The 22258-nt window shown below is 40.0% G+C and overlaps 2 protein-coding genes across 4 annotated transcripts; one reads left to right on the top strand and one right to left on the bottom strand.

Annotated features, from left to right (window-relative positions):
* The first annotated feature begins 2664 nt into the window (after window positions 1-2664).
* Window positions 2665-21324, top strand: cep170aa (centrosomal protein 170Aa). Of its 3 annotated transcripts, none has more exons than XM_072437411.1 (21): window positions 2665-2786; window positions 4433-4522; window positions 5569-5650; window positions 5819-5874; window positions 5960-6176; window positions 7491-7628; window positions 10188-10358; window positions 10506-10811; window positions 12784-13134; window positions 13309-13592; window positions 14384-14467; window positions 14898-15015; window positions 15102-16631; window positions 16772-16822; window positions 17538-17805; window positions 17941-18172; window positions 18388-18555; window positions 18663-18751; window positions 19040-19133; window positions 19218-19269; window positions 19629-21324. In XM_072437411.1, the coding sequence occupies exons 1-21, from the start codon at window positions 2682-2684 to the stop codon at window positions 19958-19960; spliced, it is 4818 nt and encodes a 1605-aa protein (XP_072293512.1). In that variant the 5' UTR covers window positions 2665-2681; the 3' UTR covers window positions 19961-21324. The 3 variants fall into 3 exon arrangements, with proteins under 3 accessions (XP_072293512.1, XP_072293511.1, XP_072293513.1); XM_072437410.1 differs by having other exon boundaries at window positions 7485-7628; XM_072437412.1 differs by lacking the exons at window positions 2665-2786; window positions 4433-4522; window positions 5569-5650; ... (1 more) ...; window positions 5960-6176; window positions 7491-7628 and adding an exon at window positions 7664-8138.
* On the bottom strand, window positions 21184-22236 carry hint1 (histidine triad nucleotide binding protein 1). The gene is made up of 3 exons (XM_072437413.1): window positions 22080-22236; window positions 21714-21818; window positions 21184-21642 (listed from the first exon to the last, which is right to left on the bottom strand). The coding sequence occupies exons 1-3, from the start codon at window positions 22188-22190 to the stop codon at window positions 21478-21480; spliced, it is 381 nt and encodes a 126-aa protein (XP_072293514.1). The 5' UTR covers window positions 22191-22236; the 3' UTR covers window positions 21184-21477.
* Between the last annotated feature and the right edge of the window lie 22 nt (window positions 22237-22258).

The following is a 22258-nucleotide window of genomic DNA, read 5'->3' as shown; positions in this document are numbered from 1 at the left end:
TATTTATATCATTTTCAGTTATGACATAATGCTATAATCTAGGGGTGGGCGATATTGACAAATCTCAATAGTTTAGAGTACACTGACAGTAATATGATGTCAGTCCAACAGAAATGTGTTAAAACTTGAAATGCATTGGTTGAGGTTTGATTATCAGACAAATGTGAAATGTTTTAAAATGTATCACAAAAGGGCAGAAATATCACCATATACCCTTATTTTTTAACTTGAACTTTTGAATAGAAAAATAAATCACCTCTTTTTCAATTCAATTCTGTGTATTTTTGTAACGCCCAAAATCACATCAGCAGTTTCCTCAAAGGGCTACAGTGAAAAACAGATTAAACAATGTTCATAGGAAATTAGTAAATGGATAATGTCCCAACGTCCCCTGTCCTTAGACCCTCCTTCTCGGCATGGACAAACTACTAAAACCCTGTGGGAAAAAGTAGAAACCTTCACGATCTTACGGTATCTAAATATTGATATATTGTCCACCTCTACCATAACCAAACAACAGTCTCTCATTTTTATTGTACTATAGACGATTGGATTACAACCCAAACATGTGACATGAGTTTGGTTCCTAGGGAGGCACAAGGAAGGATGCTCTGAGAGACAAAGAGGGTCTTGTTACATTTTCCAAGGACGTTTTGCCAAGTGACTTTTAATCTGCTCCCTGCATTTTTCTACTCACGGACGCATATTTTAACATTTATCTCGGAGCCTATCCTTCTGCAGTGCATACCTCCAGCTGTGCCGTGCCTTTCATGTGTAGTGTGTCAGGGTTTTAGCGGCTCTGGACTGTATTTGCATCGCACTCGCGAAGTGTCCACTCCTTGGACACTTTTTCATTACTGTGGTTATTTAAGCAGCTCTGCTCTTCATGCTTGTTTCACTGGGGAAAGAGCCAAAGGGGGCGTGAGACATTTGGAGAAATGTGCACATTACGTGTCACAGATGTGTTTTGAGCAACAGAAAAATGCCTTTTTCCAACATGAGAGAGCAGCCGAGGAGTGTGTCAGCCTGCTTCTGTGTCCCTCACACATGTCTACTTCTGTCCCTCCTCTGTCCCTCCTCTGTCCCTCCTCTGTCCCTCCTCTGTCTCTCCTCTGTCCCTCCTCTGTCCCTCCTCTGTCCCTCCTCTGTCCCTCCTCTGTCTCACCTCTGTCCCTCCTCTGTCCCTCCTCTGTCTCTCCTCTGTCCCTCCTCTGTCCCTCCTCTGTCCCTCCTCTGTCCCTCCTCTGTCCCTCCTCTGTCTCACCTCTGTCCCTCCTCTGTCCCTCCTCTGTCTCTCCTCTGTCCCTCCTCTGTCCCTCCTCTGTCTCTCCTCTGTCCCTCCTCTGTCCCTCCTCTGTCTCACCTCTGTCCCTCCTCTGTCCCTCCTCTGTCCCTCCTCTGTCCCTCTTCTGTCTCTCCTCTGTCTCTTCTCTGTCTCTCCTCTGTCCCTCCTCTGTCTCTCCTCTGTCCCTCCTCTGTCTCTCCTCTGTTCCTCTTCTGTCTCCCCTCTGTCTGTCTATATATATATATGTGATTATATGGACAAAATGGTTATTCTTTATTTGTTCTTGCCTCTGACACTGGTTGAATGACACGAAATGGAAACAAAACCTAAAAACTCATTTAACCATCAGTTCTGGCCTTCTCAATTGGCCTGGACGCTTCACTCCCCTTTTTGAATCTAACTTTTGAACTTGCTCTGCTACTGCATTCGATTCCTTTCAGCTTTTATCTCAAGGGTTTTAAAAACAAATCATAAATGCAGAAGTACGAGTCAGCGCCGCAGTCTGTGTGTGACGTGAGTGCTTCTTCTACTTGTCTGCTCTACTTTATATGTAGAAGAGCAGTCAACTACAAAAATAATCGTTATCAAAAAAAAGAAATCTTTCCCTCATTTGATCAAGCATAGTTTTCGATTTAATTTTAATGATCTGAAATAAAATCATTATGTTATTTATTCTTAATTTCATGCAGCATATCAGTGACAGTTTGAAACAAGTGTCTTTTGATTTACCTCAAATATGATCAGTTGCAAACTAAGCTAACCCCCATATTTACTACTAAATTAATATATGAATAAACAAGTAAAATGTTATTTGAGGTTACTCTTTCTTTGCAGATTTGAATCTCTTATTATTGTGTTGTCAAAGAGCCATGCCTCAAAAGGGTCAAGAGAAACTACTTAGAAGTGATTCTGGCTGGGTTTGACCTGGTTTTGTGTCTCATCTGAAGGGGGGAGAGAGGAGGGGAGGCCGTGCAGAGAAAGTAAACGTCCCACTGCGGAGTCCAGCCAACATTCCTACATCACTTCCTCCTCTCACATCTGGCAATAATCAGGGAAGGGAGGATGTGTCTTATGGGACGCTTTAGTGTTTTTAGTCCTCATTTACACGCTGAAAAATGTTTTTTGGTTCACCAATTTCTTCCGCAGAGATGGTAAATTTTAAGTGCTAATTCAAATTCAAATACAAAAATACATTTGTACAGTGTTTTCCTCTATTTCTCGGTAGGATGGCCTAGCAGTCCGGTGTTCCTAGCGATCTATCAACAGTGAGCCCGGACCAGAGGTGTATAAAACCTGGTAAAGCACTACATCTTCATTGTCACAGTAAAACCAAGAAGAAATCATTCACTCTAAATGTCGTTTTGTTTCTTGGAGGCGTGTACCGCAGAGAGCCAAGATGAGTGTGACATCCTGGTTCCTGGTGAGCAGTGGAGGCACACGTCACCGACTGCCCCGGGAGATGATCTTTGTTGGTCGGGATGACTGCGAACTCATGCTACAGGTAAGAATACTGCTGACACAGCCACTTAAAATGTAGTAGAGACAGTATAGCAGTGTGGTAAACGTAGATATTGTGACACATATTAAGGAAAAATAAATGATCCAAAAGAAATGAATCAATAAAATAAAATATAATATATAACTATAAGCAATAAATTAGATCCTTGTATTAAATGTCAACCTTACTCAGTATAAAAGTTGTTAGAAGTGTCTTTATTTGTCTTTTTAAATGCTAATAACATATTCTTAACAACTGCTCAACTTTGTATTTAGGAGTATTTGTAATATGCACTGTGTATTTGCCGCAGTACACAAAAAGAGGTCACATGTAGATCTGTGTGTACAACCTGAAGTCCCACTGGTCACTATTTTTAGTAAGTGGGGCAGATACGTGAAGGGTGGCACCAGAGTTATGACGTACTTTGTTTTGGTCAACTACTTTTGTTTATGCTCATGATTTTACAATAAAGACATAGAGACAACAACACAACTTTTGTGTGTGGCCTCTACATTTAAATCAATTTTTCAACTTATAACTTACTGTCATCATGTGTTTATGGCTGAGATTTATATCCTGATGCCTCTTGTTTAATGACAGTTTATCAATGAGTGCATTTGCAGCTCACCTCCATGTGACTTACTTTATTGAGCCAAGGACTCATCACATGAATTATTATTTACTGTGATTTGTTGTTGGCGTTCATGTAGTTCATAAATAGTATTAAGAGCTATGATATTATTTTTAATTCAATAAAACAATCTATTGTCCTGATAGACAAATGCTCACTCACTGAACTCAATTTGTCTTTGTCCCCAAACCTGTCAGACCACTCCTCAACACTGTGTACTATTTTCCTTTCAGACTCTCCTTGTCTGTCTACGCTCTATATAACACTCTATATTGTTTCTCAATCAAATGGTACGCGGAGTACTGAACGATGTGTTTTCTCTCATAAAAAGCCTGTTCCTTCAAATTGTAAAGAAAATACTCTAATCTGTCCTCCCCTCAAGTGAATTGTGTCTTTATCAGTGTGTGATACCACCAACATTACAACAGTTACACTAAAAATAGAATTAAATGCCCTTTTTCAATAAAAAAAACAACAACATGATTATAAAGAGAATAAAATAAACGACCCACTATACATAAAGGTCTGACTAAATTCCTTGCGTTGTTCCTTTTGACTGCAAACGTTCTTTAAAAATTCTTGTGACCACAGTGTCGTTCCCTGTAACTGAGGAGAGCTTCAAGGTATGTAACATGTTATATCTAAACCAGACGCTCAATAGCTGGAAAATCAATACCTTCCGTACCTAAAAAAGACAAAAAAAACATGAGATAACTTTGTGCTATTTATTGATATTTATAATTGTTGTACTGTTCAATGTTTTACGAAAATGTACGTTGTTCGTTTTGCACACTTAATTTTTATTCGGGACCCCAGGAAGATCAACCAATATAGGTGGAAGCCAATGGGGTTTCCAAAAATAAATGAAGAAAGAAAACAAATAAATAAATAAACCTTCATAGCAGTCTCCTTTACTGCAGCTCGTTGCCAGTGCTAGTATTCGACTGTATTGAATGCATGTGATTCATAGTATTAACAGATTTATTAATTCGAATATATTATCTCTCTTGTCCCGCAGTCCCGCAGTGTGGACAAACAACATGCAGTCATCAACTATGAGCCAGGAACGGATGAGCACAAGGTTAAAGATCTGGGCAGTCTGAATGGGGTAAGTACATGAATATTTAACGACAACAATGCATGTCGATGCAACCAAAATAGGGCTGAAAATGTAGAAAGTGTTGTGAATCAGTAATAAGGTGAGAGAGGAAAGGAAACAACTACATAATTTAAGATACAGGGAAAAAAAGATAAGAATAGAGGTTAATCAATCCAAGTCAATAGAGTTCCATCACTCCTGAAGTCAATGAAGTTAATTATGCAAATTATTTTCTGTGGCACCTCAAAAAGATACCAAAGGTTGGTGTAATCTCTCATCTTTAGGTCACCTTTAAACCCGCCTTTAAATGAATTGAATTTTAAGCTATTCCCTGAAAACATATATTGACTTTATTGTTATTCAACCTGACCTGTTTTATAGTTATATACCGCATTAGTCAACTCTGGCGATACCGGCAGCCCACGCACTGGAGCCCACGCACTGGACACATCTGCACCACGTCCTTCACATCCTTTCCAGCTTTAAGACAGGAAGCCGGAGTCACTGCCACTTCCTGCTTGGTCATTGAGCGTGGGCTTTCTTTAGCTGGTTTCAAAGGATGTTTTTCTTGTGCTGAGTCAGTGCAATGGCTGCATTGGGAGTGTGTAACTCGAGTGAGTGAACTGATTTTGGAGATTTTATTGCTGCTTTGGTAAAGACAGGAATGTGAGCGTGGCGGTATTGGATTTCATGTGCAGCTCTGTGAAACATGACTACTACAGCGTGAGGTAGAAATAGAAAATGGGAACAGAATGAGTAAGACAGTACTATTACTATATGCTACTTTGTCAATCATGTGTCTTAAGTTTGCCCTGACAGTGGGAGTTATCTGACCTCATCCCACGGCCCACGTTTCTAATAAGCCGCTTATGTCTGAAAATACAATAAAGGTACCACATGCTGTTAGATTGCACAATTGAGGCAGGGGAATGTTTGCTGACTGGTCTATGAGGCATGGGATCTGATCAGATCATTTCACGTAAACATTCCTTCTACAATTAATAATAGGATCATAAATGAATAATTCTGTGCCATGTTGTTTGTTTCCTCTCTAGACATTTGTCAACGATGTCCGCATTCAGGAGCAGATGTACATTACTCTAAAGTTGGAGGACAAGCTGAGGTTTGGCTATGATATCCTTTCACTTCCTTGTAATGAAACAAATCAAATGTTTGCGATCTTCCCTAAAGGACAATTTTATCTTTTTTACAATATACTCAATCATATTCACATTTCTTACTGCTTGTTCTATATTGTGCATGTTATGGATGCTCTGTATTTCCTTAACCTGCTGGTTTCACATACCAACTTATTCACAGTGGTTCAAGGAGAACTTACCGTGCCAGAGGAAGCACTTAAGGTAATATTTATTCATCTTCCTTATCTTTAGAGATATTTTCATGTCTCATATTTGTGTTGGATGAAATGTGACATTTCTCTTCTAGCATGAGAAGTTCACCAGTGGACTGCAGCTCAGCAAAAAGCCCAATAGTGAAACCGCTGCCACAGCCGCCACAGTCAGATCTCCTGCTAAGTCGTCTCCCACTAAGGCACTTAAGTCTCCCAGTAGCAGCACCCAGAGGCCACTTGATGGGGCCACTTCCTCTCAAGAGTCATCAGCAAAACCAACAGACACTCAGAAAGCAGAGGACAAGAACGGAGGTAAAGCACAGACTGCAAACATTGTATTGTAATGGCAATCTTCCTTTTTATGTGCATTCCATTTAATGCAACACTGAACATTCAAATTTTGGGTTTTAAATGCATATGCAAAGCTACAATAATTTATGATATATCAATCTGAGTGTTTCTTAAGTCGTAGTACCTGGCCAGCTGGAATAGCCGTAAACTTTAAATCTGTCCATGATTGTAACCGACATGTGTGTGTCTCCTTAATGACAGATCAGTAAACACACTGAGTGCTTGCAGGGGTCCTTAGTAAGCTCCAGATGTTGAAACAAGGCCATGGGGCTTGTACGTCGGTGCAGATTAAGCAGCAACTGTAACAATAGGGTCAGAATTTCTCATAATGTACACCTCATCAATATATAGCAATTAATCTGGTCTCCGAAATGCACATATGTTTACAGTGTGCGCCCACTGCCCATGTGAACACATACTGGTATTCAAATGAACTGTGTTATTTACTCCCACATGTCACAGATGTGTTATAATGACACCCTTACTTCACCGTAAAGACATAATCCTACAGTGTTCCAGGTTTAAACCAGATATTATAGCACCGTGCTGTGGGTATAGTCACTTTTATACAAAGAGCTCAAGCTTTTACACCCCTTTTGGTATATGACATCTATAATTAACCATAGACTTCCATTAAACCTATATTTTACAGAAGGGAGTATTTTGGAGGGAGGCGTGACGGATGTAGTTAAACAATCAACTACTATATAAAAGAGACAAGACTGTATTTACTCTCTCTTTTCACCTCTATTTTAGTCTTAACTAGATGTCCCGGGATGCTTATTAGACACTAACTGTAATTCAATGAGCTATTTGTACATCCTTGTTATGGTGTTTTTAGTGTAGAGCAGGTAGACTTTTCAATGCTAGTGTTGCCACAACACATCAGAAGGAATCAGACTCATTCCTTTGCGCTGGCCTCCACTCTGACCAAGTTCAAATCTAGGCTAGAAACTGTTTTGTTTAGCTGTGCATATGAAAGGATTTTATTTGCACGCTTCTCTTGAATGCATTTTTGCCTGTTGTGTGAAGCACTTTGCCTTGTTTAATATAATTAAATATTAATAATGATCATCATAATCATATAGTAATTATACAATAGATAATGTAGTTTATTTGGTATTACTGTACTATGTGGTCTTTTAGTAGTTCTGATACAAGTCAAGAGCTTATGAACCACACATAATACAGTTGTAATATGTACAGTGTAAATATTGATAAGCAATTGAGTATGTATTTACTTATAGCACATCTGCATTTGTCCATCAGCCACAGGGGACATGTCCTCCACACATCGTGGGACACCGCTGTATGGACAACCATCTTGGTGGGGCGACGGAGATGCAGATGATGAAAACTCTTTCAAACAGGAAACAAAACCCTCCAGTAAAAAACATGACAGCTCAGCTTCAGGTTTGTTTCCCTCCATTATTTAGATTCTGTCCCTCAGTTGTGGTTTGAGGCTGTGATTACTTTGTATGTGTGTGTAACAATAGTCTGCACATTTAGTGTGCACAAAGGCCTGTTTCAGAGCATCTGTGTGCGTCAGAGAGGCTGTGTCTGTTGTTGGACTTGGGGGTTCTGCACACTGGTGGTGGGCCATCAGAGTAACTGGATTAGAGGCTACACCAATAGGAGACTGCTTTATAAAATCACTCTTCGCAGATTGAGTGGAGCTGGTAGTTATTCTGACGAGGGAGAGGATAAGGACTGAAGCTTCTCAAATCTCTTGTCACATCTGGGTAGATACAGGACAATGTCTTAGCCGGCCGGACATTTTCAACTACACAGAGATTAGAGGAATTTTCTGGACTGCTTTCCTGCTATAAGAAGATATTTTGTAAAACAGTTTGCAGTAAATGTGGATAGGGCAGTAAGCAATAACAAAAGCAATGGGGTTGGTTCCTTCTGCTTTGGAAGTGGGTGAGTTTAAGTATTAATACTTTTTTAGATTTTTTCTTAATAATGGGGTCCGTGCACAACAGCACCTGGCTCAGTGTTAGCGTCAGTACTTCCTGTCTAATTCTATCTCTATGGAGTTTTCTCAGTCAAGTCAGTCTGAAATGAATAAATACTATGAGATCAGGCAGTGAACAGTGAGTTGTTGTGGATGTTGCTGACAACATGTCACCAAAGGACACTCATTCTACTGAAGCATTAAACAAAATTACAGTCTGTACTTTAAAATTGATTGGTAGTTTGTTTTATATTTTACATTTTAATAAAAATAAGCATTGGCTGTGAGAAACGGTTATCTTAGCCAACTGCTGCTCTGCACAAGCCTTTTGGAGTCTTGGGGTTGTCAGATGGAAGCAGGAGTGGTTTTGGCTGTTTTACTGAAGTTCAAAAGTTGACTTGAAAGATAACATTATCATTGAACTTGTGTCAAAATTGCTTCTATAACTTTTAACTGCCTACAAACTATATGCTAGAGTCATATAGAAGTGAGGAATGGCAAAACCTGTTTCTTTAAAATAAATAAATAGATATTTATATTTATTTTTATATTTTTTGAATTGCGTGTCCCATTTCATGTGGATTAGTGTGTGTGTCCTTTTCTCCTTAGTGAGTGAATAGGCGGTGCTGTCAGAGTCCCTGCCCCCTCCTTGTGTATTGTCACTCAGGCTGATTGGGTTACGCCATTGCACCAGCTCCCCCATTTCTCCCAGCGCACATAAAAGCACACTTAACAAACACAAGCCATGCACACATGCTGTTGTTGTGCTGATTAGCTAATAGTAGCTGTGGTTCTCTAGTGAGTAATCCCAATGCACCAAACTTTAGCATTTACCTTCTAATTGAGAATTGCTTTATTATTTTTATGACTGTTACAATCCTGGCTGCTGAAATCAAACCTTATTTATTGTATTGCTTTTTTTTTTTTTTTTTTGAAGAAAGAGCTCTAAAAAGACCTAAAAGGAGATTCACTAGGGCCAATTTAGACTTTCCAATTTTTACCTAACACATGCATGTCTTTCGACGGTGGGAGGAAGCCGGAGAACCCGGAGAGAACCCACGGTAACACGGGGAAGACAAACTCCACCCAGAGAGATCATGTGATGTTGGTCTGGTCCGGGAATCGAACCCATTATCTCCTTCTTGGGAGGCAAGAGCTCTAACCGCCTTTGCCACCGTGCACCCCAATAATGATAATTATAATGAGAATTCGCACTAAAATGCATCTAAATTAACCATATTGTGGGTGGAATCATAAATGGCACAATAAAACACTTAAGAATTATCATTCTTAAAACAATAAAAAAATCCACTTATGCAAATTAAAGTGTTATCACAACATTTTGCTCCAAAATGCTCTTTTTTAAAATTATTATTGAACAAGTTTATATAGTAACAATCATGACAGACTTGTAGTGTTGCATGAAGTTATAATGTTTCTCTGCATTTGACCCATCCTTCAATTCCACTGGAGCAACATTTCAGGAGCAGTGTACCACAGTGCAGCACCCGAGGACCCTAGACTCCGTCAGGGGTACCAAAGATGGAGGATTTTTTACTTATTGTGCATGTGTTGGGTTGATGGGGGAAACTGGAGCTTAGCTGAAACCCACCCAGAGATCCAAATGCAGGAGTCGAACCCATAACCTTTGTGCTGTGACTCGAAAGTGCTTGCCACAGCCTCGTAATCCGCCTAAGTTAGTTCTTGAGTCTTTTTGTAATTTTCGAGAGAGTGATTTATCATTTTGACATGTGGGTGTTCTGATAAACACCCTCTTTTTGTGATGCACAGGCTCTTTTATTATTAGGAAAATATATGGCAATTGCTATACCTATCTAAGCAGAACTATATGTTACAAAAAATATCAATTAACACATTTTATTGTAAGTTTTTCTATGTGAGAGCTTACAAATTCGACTAAAAATGCATCTCCATAATTTAGCATTGCCCCATCCATTTTAATGTCAAATATTGCGTAAACATAAGTTGCATTGTATGTTTTTATTCTACAACAGACAGTAAAGAGGCACAGCAAAAGGAGAGGACAACAGAAGACTGTCTACATGCATCCACCGGGCAAAACTCAAGTCTCTTTGATATCCTCACTAAGGAGAATCTCCTGGCTAATAACGGCATCCATGAAATTCCCACTAAGGACACAGAGGGGCCCAATCAATCCGCGTCAGGTAGAGGGTCATTTTGTGTATCATCCAAAGCATAGCATCTAAAGAAGAGTGGCTACAGACTTAGTCACTTTTAACGGTCTCTAACTTTGTATAACAGAACCTTGCACCATTGTGTCACTGCTCATGCGTTTCCTGTTTTCTCATTAGCTCAAGGACATGCCTCCTTCACCATAGAGTTTGACACCACCTTGCCAGGGAAAGTCACCATCAAAGACCATGTTTCCAAGAGCACATCAGACCACCAGCGATCACGCTCCAAAAAGAGTGGACCGGGAAGTGGAGGGGCGAGCGCAAGGGATCTAAGCACACTACAGGCTGCTATGATTGCATCTGAAAGCAAGGTGGCAGATTGGCTGGCACAGAACGATCCCACCCTCATGCGCAGCGAATCTACAGAGGAAGACAGCAAGAGCATCAAGAGTGACGTACCAATGCATCTTAAAAGGTTGAAAGGTGAGGACTTCACACTTTATACAGTAAACAAAACTTCCAGCTTGTCAAGGTGTATACAACTAGTAAGGCCAACACACAGTAACCTCAAATCCCAATAAATGCTGCTGTTGTGGTGACAAAAAGGCACTGTATGATTAGGATACGACTTTTCTTTACACCTCCTATTGAATCAAATCTCCCCACTGACACACTCCATTATCATATTGGATTGTGGAGGGAAATTATAGAGCTGTATGTGTCTCTGTGTGTATGTGTCTACTGGTCAATGTTCAGTCCTACTATATGTGTATGGATTTTAGCAATAATGATAGTTGGTGTTCTATATATGCTCTAAACTACAAGTGAACATTATCTGTACATTAAGCATATATTTTGACGCTGGTTATGCAAAGGATGGTCATTTACATTGTGGCTGGCTATTGAAGCAAGAAGGACTGTTATTTGTACCAGTCATTAAATACATGTACTAGTTCTGTGTTATGTACGTATGCATGTTAGCTACTTGGTTTACTACATTTCCCGATAATAGGTGAACATCCTAATACCTAATACATATGCACTGAGATCAAAGCTTTTCTGTTACTTTTAAAGCAAAATCAGTTAATCCAGCTAATTCAGATCTTGAAAGAATGTGTGAATTGATCATTTACTGGACCGGCAGGGCAGAAAGAGTGAGAGAGGAGGGTGGTTGGCTGGACTGCAGTGAAAGCAGATAGGAGGCAGGCTTGTGGGGACTGCAGTTTGTTGTAGTAAGCATGATGCAGATGTGGGGACTCGGTGCTTGCAAGAAGGCAACAGACACCAGTGTGCAAACCTTTTAAATATAGCTCTCAACATTTGCACATCTTTTTGTGAAGACAATGTGAGCCATTCAGGGTGAGTGTTATATGTGATTGTGTTATAGATGTACAGCAACTGGCAGAAGTTGTGCTTTCTATTTATTTAGATGAATGAATTCATACATTTTGTCGTATTTTTATTTATGTTTTCTGGTTAGTGTGTGTGTTCATTGTTACATTTTCTTCCATTCTGAGTAATGTCAGCACTAACAGGAGAGAGGACCAGGCTCTCACAGACTGCTCACTGTTCTCTATGACTCTGGAAACAGCGTCTTTGTTCAGTAGAGGGAGGTTATGCTCTCCTATATGTGCATCTGCCGGGTCAATGTTGTTCTTTAAACGGATATAAAACAAGATGTAGATTGAACTTTGAAAAATGTGTAACACAAATTTTGTCTTTCTTAAAATGTTCATTATAATTCTGGCATTGGCAAAAGCTTCTAAATTTGTATTTTAGAATAACATTGAGTTGGAGTAGAAATACTTGACATACCCGAGTTTGCTTGTTACTCAGTCCTATTTCCTTTCATTCATTCATTCATCATCTTCCATTACTAAAGGCCCATCTCTCTCTTTATACAACCCTCTGTATCCTGGTCCCCTCCCCCTCGAGGAGTGAAGTAGGCTGGACCAGTAAGCATGTGGGTGGCATGTCTGGATTAGCGCGGTACACTGTCTGCCACTGCACAGTCATACGAGGATATGCCTATTGAAGCCAGATGCAATAAACTGCAGAAATAACCATAATTTGTTGCAAGCCAGTTGGAAGATGAGGATACAGCTTGGATAATGTGGTTTTTTCAAAGAGGTATTCTTGATTGTTGTATAGTATTTGACTTTGATGTGGATTTTGATGCCATTTATATACTGCATAACAAGTTTGATTGTAATCATCGTGTCTCATGTCATGTTGGTTTGACTATGTGTATAAGACGAGGTTTAAAAGAAATGTATAGTTGTATTAAACAGGTTTTAATTCTTGAATGTTTTTTTCTTGATGTGATCAGTCAGTGCCTTGTTATCATTTTACCCTTACTATGCTCCTTTTGAAATGTGACTTACTTAATATTTGCCAAAGAGACTTGCGTAAACATGCAGGTCAATGGCACTTAAAATGATTTCTGTCCATCCAGGCAGCAAACATGAGGACGGAACCCAAAGTGACTCTGAGAATGGACTTGGCCTGCGTTTTGCTAGTCGTCGCCATGCACTCGAAGAAAGGCTAAAAGCTGCTCACAGCCAACCAGGAGCAGGGGGAACGGGAAGTTTGAATGTTGGCGGATCTCGAGCATCTGGGACTCGCACTGCTTTCATGATCGAGTTATACGATGAGGAAAATCCTCGCAAGAGACGGTCCTATTCTTTTTCCCAGACTGCACCTCTACTAGCTGGAGGGCCAGGTGCAGAGGGCCTCTACCCACACCCCCCTGCACACCCAAAGGTGTTCAGCATATCCACCTCAGCAACAACAGCATCAGACGCAGGTATCCATGTCATATTTTTATGATAACAATAATCAATCATTGGCTCCTATTGTATATTGTGGACTTAAAATTCAATAGTTATTACATTGATGACTTAAAAAAGTTTAGGGACCACATACAATTTATAAGATTTACCTGAATCGGTGTGTTGAATCTATATAATGTGAATTTTAGGTAAATTCCCCGCTCCAATACCAGCGACAGTGGCAGCAGGGGCTCCCAATGCTGCTCGTGTCCTTCTCAAGCAGAGATCAGAAGATCTAAGCATCAAGAGTACAGCCAGCACTGGGCTTGCAACAGGCAGCCCCACAAGCCCGAGCGAAGACACCTCCACTGCAGGCAGAGAAGCAGAGACCACCGGCGCAGCAGACGATGACCACAGTGATAAGGGAACATACACTATTGAGCTGGAAAACAAGAATGCAGAGGAAGAAGAGGCCAGGCGCATGATAGATAAGGTATTTGCTTATTCGGTGTCTATTTACATCATTCAATTGTTAAATGTCAGTAAAATTTATTTCATACCCTATAAATAGTCCTTTATATTATTAGCAGTATCTAAGAGACAGTTCACTGTTGACTTACACACATAATGCTTCTATTATAGTCCAAAGAAAAGATACTTTTTCCATCATCCTTTATATTCATATCCCGCAGGGAGTTTCACTTGCACTTACTCTCTCCTTTCTCCAACCTGCACACCGCACAATATAGTAAGTCAAAATGGCAAAAAAAAAGCTCTGAATCATGATGTAACACTCTAGATGCTATGTGATATCACCCATAAGCTATATTAAGTAAATAATACAATTGGACAGAAAATACATTGTTAACAGTGTACAGTAGGCCTGTAAAAAATCATACAACAGCTCTGTTTTCTTTATATTCCATCATCTGGGTAATAGTCTAGTGATTGCTGTGCTATTTTTTATTCAAGCTCTGCTTCTTCCATGTGTATTACTTTCTCCTCGGGAAGTTGTTGTTATGCTAATTCCTGTAATTAACTGACACCATAATTGCTCAACTTCTTGTCCATGTACTTCGAGAGCAGTTAGTTACCATGGCATTAATTCATGTGGCACATTGTACGCCTGAGTTTTTTATTTGTGGTTTATTTTATTATCTTCTTCTCATCTTATTGATTTTTGTTTACATAAATGCACAGTGCAGATTAGTGACCTGTACCATGTATTAAATCAAATCAAATCAAATCAATTTATTTTTGTAAATACATTTTAAATGCTTGCAGGTGTTTGGTGTACAGCCGGACCAGAGCTCATCTACTCTGTCAAACGCTCAGGAAGGCAAAGAAACATCCAAAACCATAAAAGAGGTAATACAAAATGTATTTAAACAAACACACTACGGGTTTTATTTACAGTAACTTGTTTGTTAGTTATACATCTTTGCTATAGTGGTAGGTGAAGAGCCATTTATGTGATCATCACTGTCATGGATTGATTGAACTAATTCCCAACCCAGTTCCTGTGAGTTGAGTGGTCTTTACAGTTGGAGGTTGACCTAGATTGTGCCTGGTGAAGAGAAACACACTCTGCCCTTGAGGCAATTTTCTATAAACATTTTCAGAAAAGTGTTTATTCACAAATATTTTACAGTTGTATTTATTAATTCAATAATTTAAATACAGTGCAACCAAAATATTAATGTAGATATTAATTTATTAGAAGATAGTATGCTTCAAAGCCGATTGTGCATTGAGCATTTTTCATATTGACCTTTTCCTTATTATGTTGTTTTATTAGGCTCTCGCTGGTGACTCGAGCTGGGTCTCTCAGTGGGCCAGCCTGGCCGCAAATCACACCAGAACTGATCCTGAAGGCTCAGGGGCTGAGACGGCAACATATTTGCACAAAGAAAGGGGTAATCTATAACATTTCTTTACTATTGACATTTTCCTGTTTTAGAATTATTTAAATTGTGACAAATTATTTCAACTGTATTTCCAGGAGCTGATGCCACAGAGTCAGGTGTACCATTCAGCAAAGATGAATCCTCCTCCAGCTTGAGTGACCGTAAACGCAGAACGCTTCCCCAGCTTCCTGTGGATGACCTGTTGGCTAGATCCAAAGCTGTTGGGCTGAGGTCTGAAATTGGAGAGAAACAAGACATCGAGCCCCCAGAAAAGGGGAACAAAAGTGACAGAGAGTGTCCCATGGAGAATGGAGACGTGCTCAGTAAAAGTAAACTAGGCTCAATGTCCTCTCCTTCAAAAAATCAGCGCACCTCCAGCAGCACAGAGAGGAGGAAGAGGTCTACAGAGAGGAAAGGAGGCGGGGGAGAAACAGGAAAGGCTTTTGTGCGTCAAGGAAGCTTCACTATTGAGAAGCCGAGTGCCAATGTGCCTGCAGAGCTCATCCCGCGCATAAACAGAGGTGCTAGTGGACGAGACCGCAGTGACTCTGTGGGCAGCATGGACACTGCTACTCTCCTGAAGGACACCGAGGCTGTAATGGCATTTTTAGAGGCCAAACTGAGAGATGAAAACAAACTGGACCAGAAAACCACTAAAGGTGCAAAGACAGGCCCTGGCTTCCCCACACACACAGGCTCTATCTCTCCTGAGTCAGATGTAGACACAGCCAGTACTGCCAGTCAAGTGACAGGGGAGGTTGAACGGAGGACAGGAAGTGGTGGTGTCCACAAGCGACGCTCTCTCAGCAGCATGCACAGAGAGAAGAGTAACATGAGCACCTCGTCTAAGACCAGCGTCACTAATGCCAGTGCCCGAGAACGTCTAGAGAAAAAGACAAAAACCAGACCAGTGGATGGGTCAACACGGCGGTCTGTCCAGCCATCAACCGGCTCTAAAGCTCGCCAACCTTCTTTGGACCTCACCGATGATGATCAGACATCCTCATTCCCTATCTCTGACATTCTCTCGTCAGACCAGGAGACTTACTCTGGCCCTAGTTTTGGGCACTCAACATATAGACGTGGCCACACAGAAGACAGTGTCTGTAAACTTGATAGCAAATCCAGTAAAACAGCCATTGGTAGTTCTTCAAAAGCAAATCGCGGTGTGGCAGCAGCTCCAACATCTGTTGTGACCAAGCAGGGCTCACTGCCTCAACCACGGCCCACGAGAGCCTCCTTACTCCGCCGTGCCAGGTTGGGGGACACATCTGACACAGACCTGGCTGATGCAGACAGAGTATCTATTGCATCTGAGGTGTCCACCACCAGCTCCACCTCTAAACCTCCCTCTGGTCGAAAGGGGCTGTCCCGACTGGACTTGCTGGCACAGCCTCGAAGGACTCGTACGGGCTCTATCTCGGCCCGCAGTGACTCTGAATGTACAGTGGCCCGAAATGGTGCCTCTTCACCACGAATGACTAATGAGACTGCTCTACGCCTTGGATTACGTTGTTCAACACCCACAGAAAATAAGTTAACACCCAGAATGAGAGCCAACAGTGTGTCCAAACTGAATGAGACTAAGATTAAACCCATTACAGCTGGATACTGTTCACCCACAGGTAAGCAAACTCACGCAGTTTAAAGTCAAATGTGTTACAAAAATATGTCATTAGTCTATCTGTGTTATTTCTTCATAATCTAAATATGTCATACAAGTTGATGTCCTTCTATGCTGAATTTGTGGTTTCTCCTTAATTAGAAAGCTCTCAGCCCAGTCATGAGGGCTGGACTGCTGAAGAGGAAGTGCTGGGTACAGTACAATAGATTTGTGGCATTTGTGTGTTAGATCTCTTAACAGTCACACAACATAGCATGTCACACCTCCAGAAACTGTTCAAATTTTAAATGGCTTTGGGTTTTTAGTTGATCTAAACTACACACTTATGTGAACTTCATCTGTTGTTTAATCCCCACTTTGGGGGTTTATCGATACAAAATACAAAAACAGTTAGGACCTACTTAATATGCAGTACCATCTAAGAACCTACATTATCAATAAAGCAGCCCATTAATTGATTGAAGACATTGAACAGGTTGTGTATTTCGAAATAAAACAAGCTAAATTGAAGCAGCTAAAGCATAAACAAAGTTCAAGTTATGATGCAGATCTATTTACCACTCATCTGACGCCGGTCTTTCTTTGATGCACTGCTCCACCTAGTGGGCATACCAGGGACTTCATCATCATTGCTACTTCAAACGCTGCTTATGGTTTGCTCTCGCCTGCCAAATAGTTATGTGTGTTTGATATTATTTTGTATTTATTTTCTATATATATTTAACAGACATTTAATTAACTCCTGTTATGGGGTAAAACTAATTGTTTTGTCATAACATAGTATTTTACTAAAATGTTGCTTTGGGCTGGCCAGTAAAATAGATAAATAATAATACTTATATTAATACATTCTAACACACCAGCACACATATTATGCAGCAGCATAATATCTATTTTTACTTTTCAGTGGCCAGCAGCAGTCGATGGAGACGGTTGCCGCCAGAATATGGCTCCACATCAGAAGAAGAGTTTGGCTCCACCAGAAATCCTCCAAAACATGGAGGGCGATCCCACCTACGCCCACATCACCTTGTGTCACATCGCAGCTCAAAACTCGGCACTGCTAGTCCAGTCTCCAGTATAGTGACAGGGTCAAGTGGAGTGATGAAACATCGCATGAAAGAGCAAGAAGAATACATCAAGGACTGGACAGCGCACAGTGAAGAGATAGCCAGGTATTTATCCATATATTTATACCAGATATCAATTATGTATGAGTAATAAAATATGAACATATGTATGAAAGTAGACAAATGTATGCATGCTTGTTTCCACCTGAATTCTAAAGAACCCTGTGTAATGCTTAACAGGTTGTTCCCCTGTGTGCGCAGGATCAGCCAGGACCTGGCTAAGGACCTGGCCATTTTAGCTCGTGAGATCCACGATGTAGCGGGTGAGATCGACTCTGTCAGTTCATCTGGCACCGCCCCCAGCACCACAGTGAGCACAGCCGCTACTACACCGGGATCTGCCATCGACACTAGAGAAGAGGTAGGCTCTGCACGCCCTGCGCAGCTGGACAAACAGGAGAGCATGAAACAGGTGCCTCTTCTTCCCTCTGATACTTTACTCTGCTTAGTCCTTAAATGCCCTTCATTAGTATTTTACAATAACAGTCACAAATAAGATAGTATTTATTTTTTTACCAACTTTTTTGTTTGTTTTTTCTAATCATGACTGAAAACCTTGTTCCACACATTTTAAAAAGTTGTATTTAAATTGGTTGTACACTAATTTCAATGACATTGTTTTTTTAGTTGGTGGATCGTGTGTTTGATGAGAGCATTAACTTCAGGAAGATTCCTCCTGTCGTTTCAACTATTAAACCTCCAGAGATCAATGGGAAGCCGGTAGAGCACCGGCCCCGCGCTCCTGACAGCATAGAACCTCGAGCTTTGAGAAGACGCACCTGGAACAGAGAGGATGTAAGGGCACACAAACATTTAAAAGATACAGATAAAGTAGATAAAAGTTACAATATGCAGTATATTTATACTATGTTTTGATTGTTGTTTCTGTTTGATTTGTTCAGGCAATTTTGGACAGTTTGCTCATTACATCAGTTTCACAGCTTTCCAGCAAAATCAGACAATCTGTTGACAAAACGGCTGGAAAGATCAGGTGACTGCATGATTCTGTCTTACATTTAGATAGAGGGCAGGGGCAATTATTCTATGGGGGATTCACAGTTTTGAAAACATTTAAATGTTGAAACTATACCAGCATTTTACAATGTAACTATGGATTAGACTGTTGTGATGTCACGTAAACCTAGGTCCATCGATTTCAGTTTGATGAAAATCTAGCACTGAAATTAATTATTTGAAATAAAATATTATATTTTTTGAATGGGCAAAACAGGAAGCTGAAACCCATGAATAATGTGGTTTAAATGTGCTGTTTCTTTAGGATATTGTTCAAAGATAAAGACAGAAACTGGGATGAAATTGAGAGTAAATTGAAGTCGGAAAGTGAAGTACCCGTCCTGAAGTCCTCAAACAAGGTACAATTTGAACATTAAGTTTCCATTATTGAGTCATGAAGAAAGAGTAAAATAACGTAACATAATCATTTTTTTCCCCCTCAGGAGTTCTCTGCTATTCTGCTTGAACTTAGAAGAGTTGAAAAGCAGCTTCAAGGTATAGTATTTGTCCAATTCTACACCTAAAGCTTGAACTTATGGGAGGGGGATACTGAGAAACATGTATTTAATGAGTATCCCCACAACGATATTTAGACAATATCATGCTAGTCAAACAGAAATGTGTTAAAAATGTCTTTAAATGTTTAGATTTAAGTAACAAAAATGAAATTGTAAAAATTACCCACAAAAGTGCAGAAATATTTCTTTTTCACTTTGAAGGTCTTTATTTTCAAACGGCAACATTTTATCAAAACGATATACTCAATATTAAAAAAAAATCACAACATTATCAATATTTTGAGAATCTGCCCAGCTCTACTGCGCATTTAATTTGACATACTTTCTGTTCTGTAGTTATCAATGTGATGGTAGATCCAGATGGGACGCTTGATGCTCTAACAAGTCTTGGATTGACCAGCCCAACAACCCCAACCAAGCCACTGAGCGTCAAAACACCCACCTCTTCCACCATCAGCATTGGATCCCAGCCGCCCGCCAAAGAAATATTGCCGGAAATACTTCCCGGGCCAGGGACAATGACCGCCTCCACCAGAGTTAAGAGTTCTTCTGCCAACAGTGAAGAAACTGTGAGGGATCCAGGTTTGAGTCTGGGATTAACAGGTGTTGGGGCGCTGCCATTCAGTCGCATGCGGCCAAATGGAGAAGAGGCCATAGCCCAAAAGTAAAAAGACAGAATGGGACTACATGGTGCGTTCTGAAGAAGTAGAACAACTTCACTGAATTATCCGCAGCCAATTCCATTTAACTTGTGTAGCCTATAATGTAGCCAAACATTAATGCCAGAGCTGATCTGCCATCCATTTCTGCTTGCCTTTAATTCGATAGTGGCTGCAACTTCAACCATTGAATTCATGTACTTTTTGACTTACCACTACCCTCAATTTTGTTTTATTTTCCTTGTACTTTTTTTCACCTCTATTGTTGTCTATTGCCTTTTCAAAGTGTCTGGACCCTTTCTTTGACATGCCTTAAACTAGTTTTTGGCCTGTGGCTTTTCCACTTCCCTTTACAATATACGTAGTGTATATCAAAGAATGTCAGAGGAAAACAATGATATAAAACATTACGATAGTAATATTAATGGTTCATGTTTCATACAGAGTATTTACATAAAAGTGGCATAAAAGCCTTAACACACATTCTGACATTCGGATGTCTTTATTTCTTTTCAGAATACTTTTATTTTTTTTTGCATTTTGTGGCCTACTGCTCTTTCATGTAGTCATACTAAAATATGACTCTTGCATCTCTGGTGGTTATTTTTTAATCCTAAACATTTCTTTGTATCCGATGTCTTAAGTTTGCACTATCCGTTATGGCATCAGCCACCGGAGATACTACTTTTACTGTCAGAAAAAATACCAAAGCATTGTGCTCATCTTGTCAATGTCAGTTGAATTGCATCAAAAATCATGATCGGTTTTTAGGCCACAATATACATTTCCACAACCACTAGTTTTGATCATATCCCATGAAGGGTTGTTTGCCTATTTAAATTACACCTCTCTCAATGCTGCTTTTGCATGACTTGTTTTGGGAAAAAAAGATTTTCTACCCCCTCAGCCTAGTTACTCTTCTAGAGTAAGATCACTTTAAATATTGTAGATAGTTAGATAGATTTGGCACCCTGGTATGTTAATATGTCCCCCTGAATTTTACTGTAATATCTTTCCTCTCAATGCCTCCAAGTGCCAATATATTGACTTCAAAAGGGCATTGATAAAGAAACATACTCATTTGCACATTATTTTTAATTAATATTTAATTTTGACATGTCTGGGTAGCCAACGTTTTGTTTTTCTCTGCTTGATATCAGCTTATTAGATATATTTTAATGACTGAAAAACATAAATTGGGGACTGTGAATACAAGGTACATTTGTCTCACCTATTCAGTGTTGTTTTGTCATTTTGTAACAATTTTTAAAATATATTTTATTTATTTTTTGTTTAAAATTTGATGTCTTATGTATTTTATATTGTTAACTTTCAGCATTGTTTCTTACTGTTAATAAAACAGAATCATTCACTTGTATCTTCAGATTTATTCAACAATAATTGTTCCAGCTGTTCTGACACTTTCAGCAGCAAACTTGTGGACAGTGCATTTTACAAGTGCATATTATTCCCTTTATATCACTATTGTCTCACATGACATACATGAAGATTACAAAGTGGGTGCCTTAGCCGGGGGGCCAGCCCATCTGTCGACCACCCAGAACATGAATATGGATGTGGTAGACAGACTGGCCTCCATCTGATCCATCGTTGATAACAATCCTGTAGCCTTTAGAAAGACCTGCCTTCTCTGCACACTTTTTTGCAACAATCATCAAGTGACCCAGCAACTGAAAGAGAAAAACAAAACACATGATTAAGTTTAGTGATGAAGCATTTGTTGTGCAGCAGACACACTTACTGCACTATCACTCTCCTCCGCTTTTGAAAGCTGAACAATCGGCTTCTTTGGGACCACCAGGATGTGGGTGGGAGCCTGAGGAGCAACGTCATTGAAGGCTACACACTGTAATGCAGATAAAAATATATACATGCAAGTTAACAGAAAATTATTATTTACAGTTTATCACTTCACATGATTAATATGTACATTGAACAGCAGAGAGACAAAGGAATACATGAAAGGATTTGCAAATATGTTATGTTCTTTCTGTCTTGATTTGCACACCTCAGGTTCAGAAAGAGATGTCTGCAGCACTAGCTTTTGCTTTTAGCGCACAATGAACTATACGCAAATGTACTTAAGCTAACTGTTGTGCATTTATACCTGGTCATCTTCATAGATTATATTCGCAGGAATCTCTTTCCGTATAATTTTCCCAAATATAGTATCTCCGCCTGGCCGAGCCGCCTGCGCTTTCGTTATTTCATCAGCCATGTTGGCAGAGCTTGTGAAACCTCAAAGAAATCTCATTGGCCAGAAAGAAGCGGAAGTGCAACATCAAA

The sequence above is a fragment of the Eucyclogobius newberryi genome, unplaced genomic scaffold (assembly GCF_026437365.1).
Source record: "Eucyclogobius newberryi isolate DKJ021-1_F unplaced genomic scaffold, fEucNew1.0.hap1 SCAF_8, whole genome shotgun sequence".
In the NCBI taxonomy this organism is placed as follows: Eukaryota; Metazoa; Chordata; class Actinopteri; order Gobiiformes; family Gobiidae; genus Eucyclogobius; species Eucyclogobius newberryi.
Note: the sequence above shows the minus strand (reverse complement) of the source record. Positions and strands in the feature narration are given on the sequence as shown.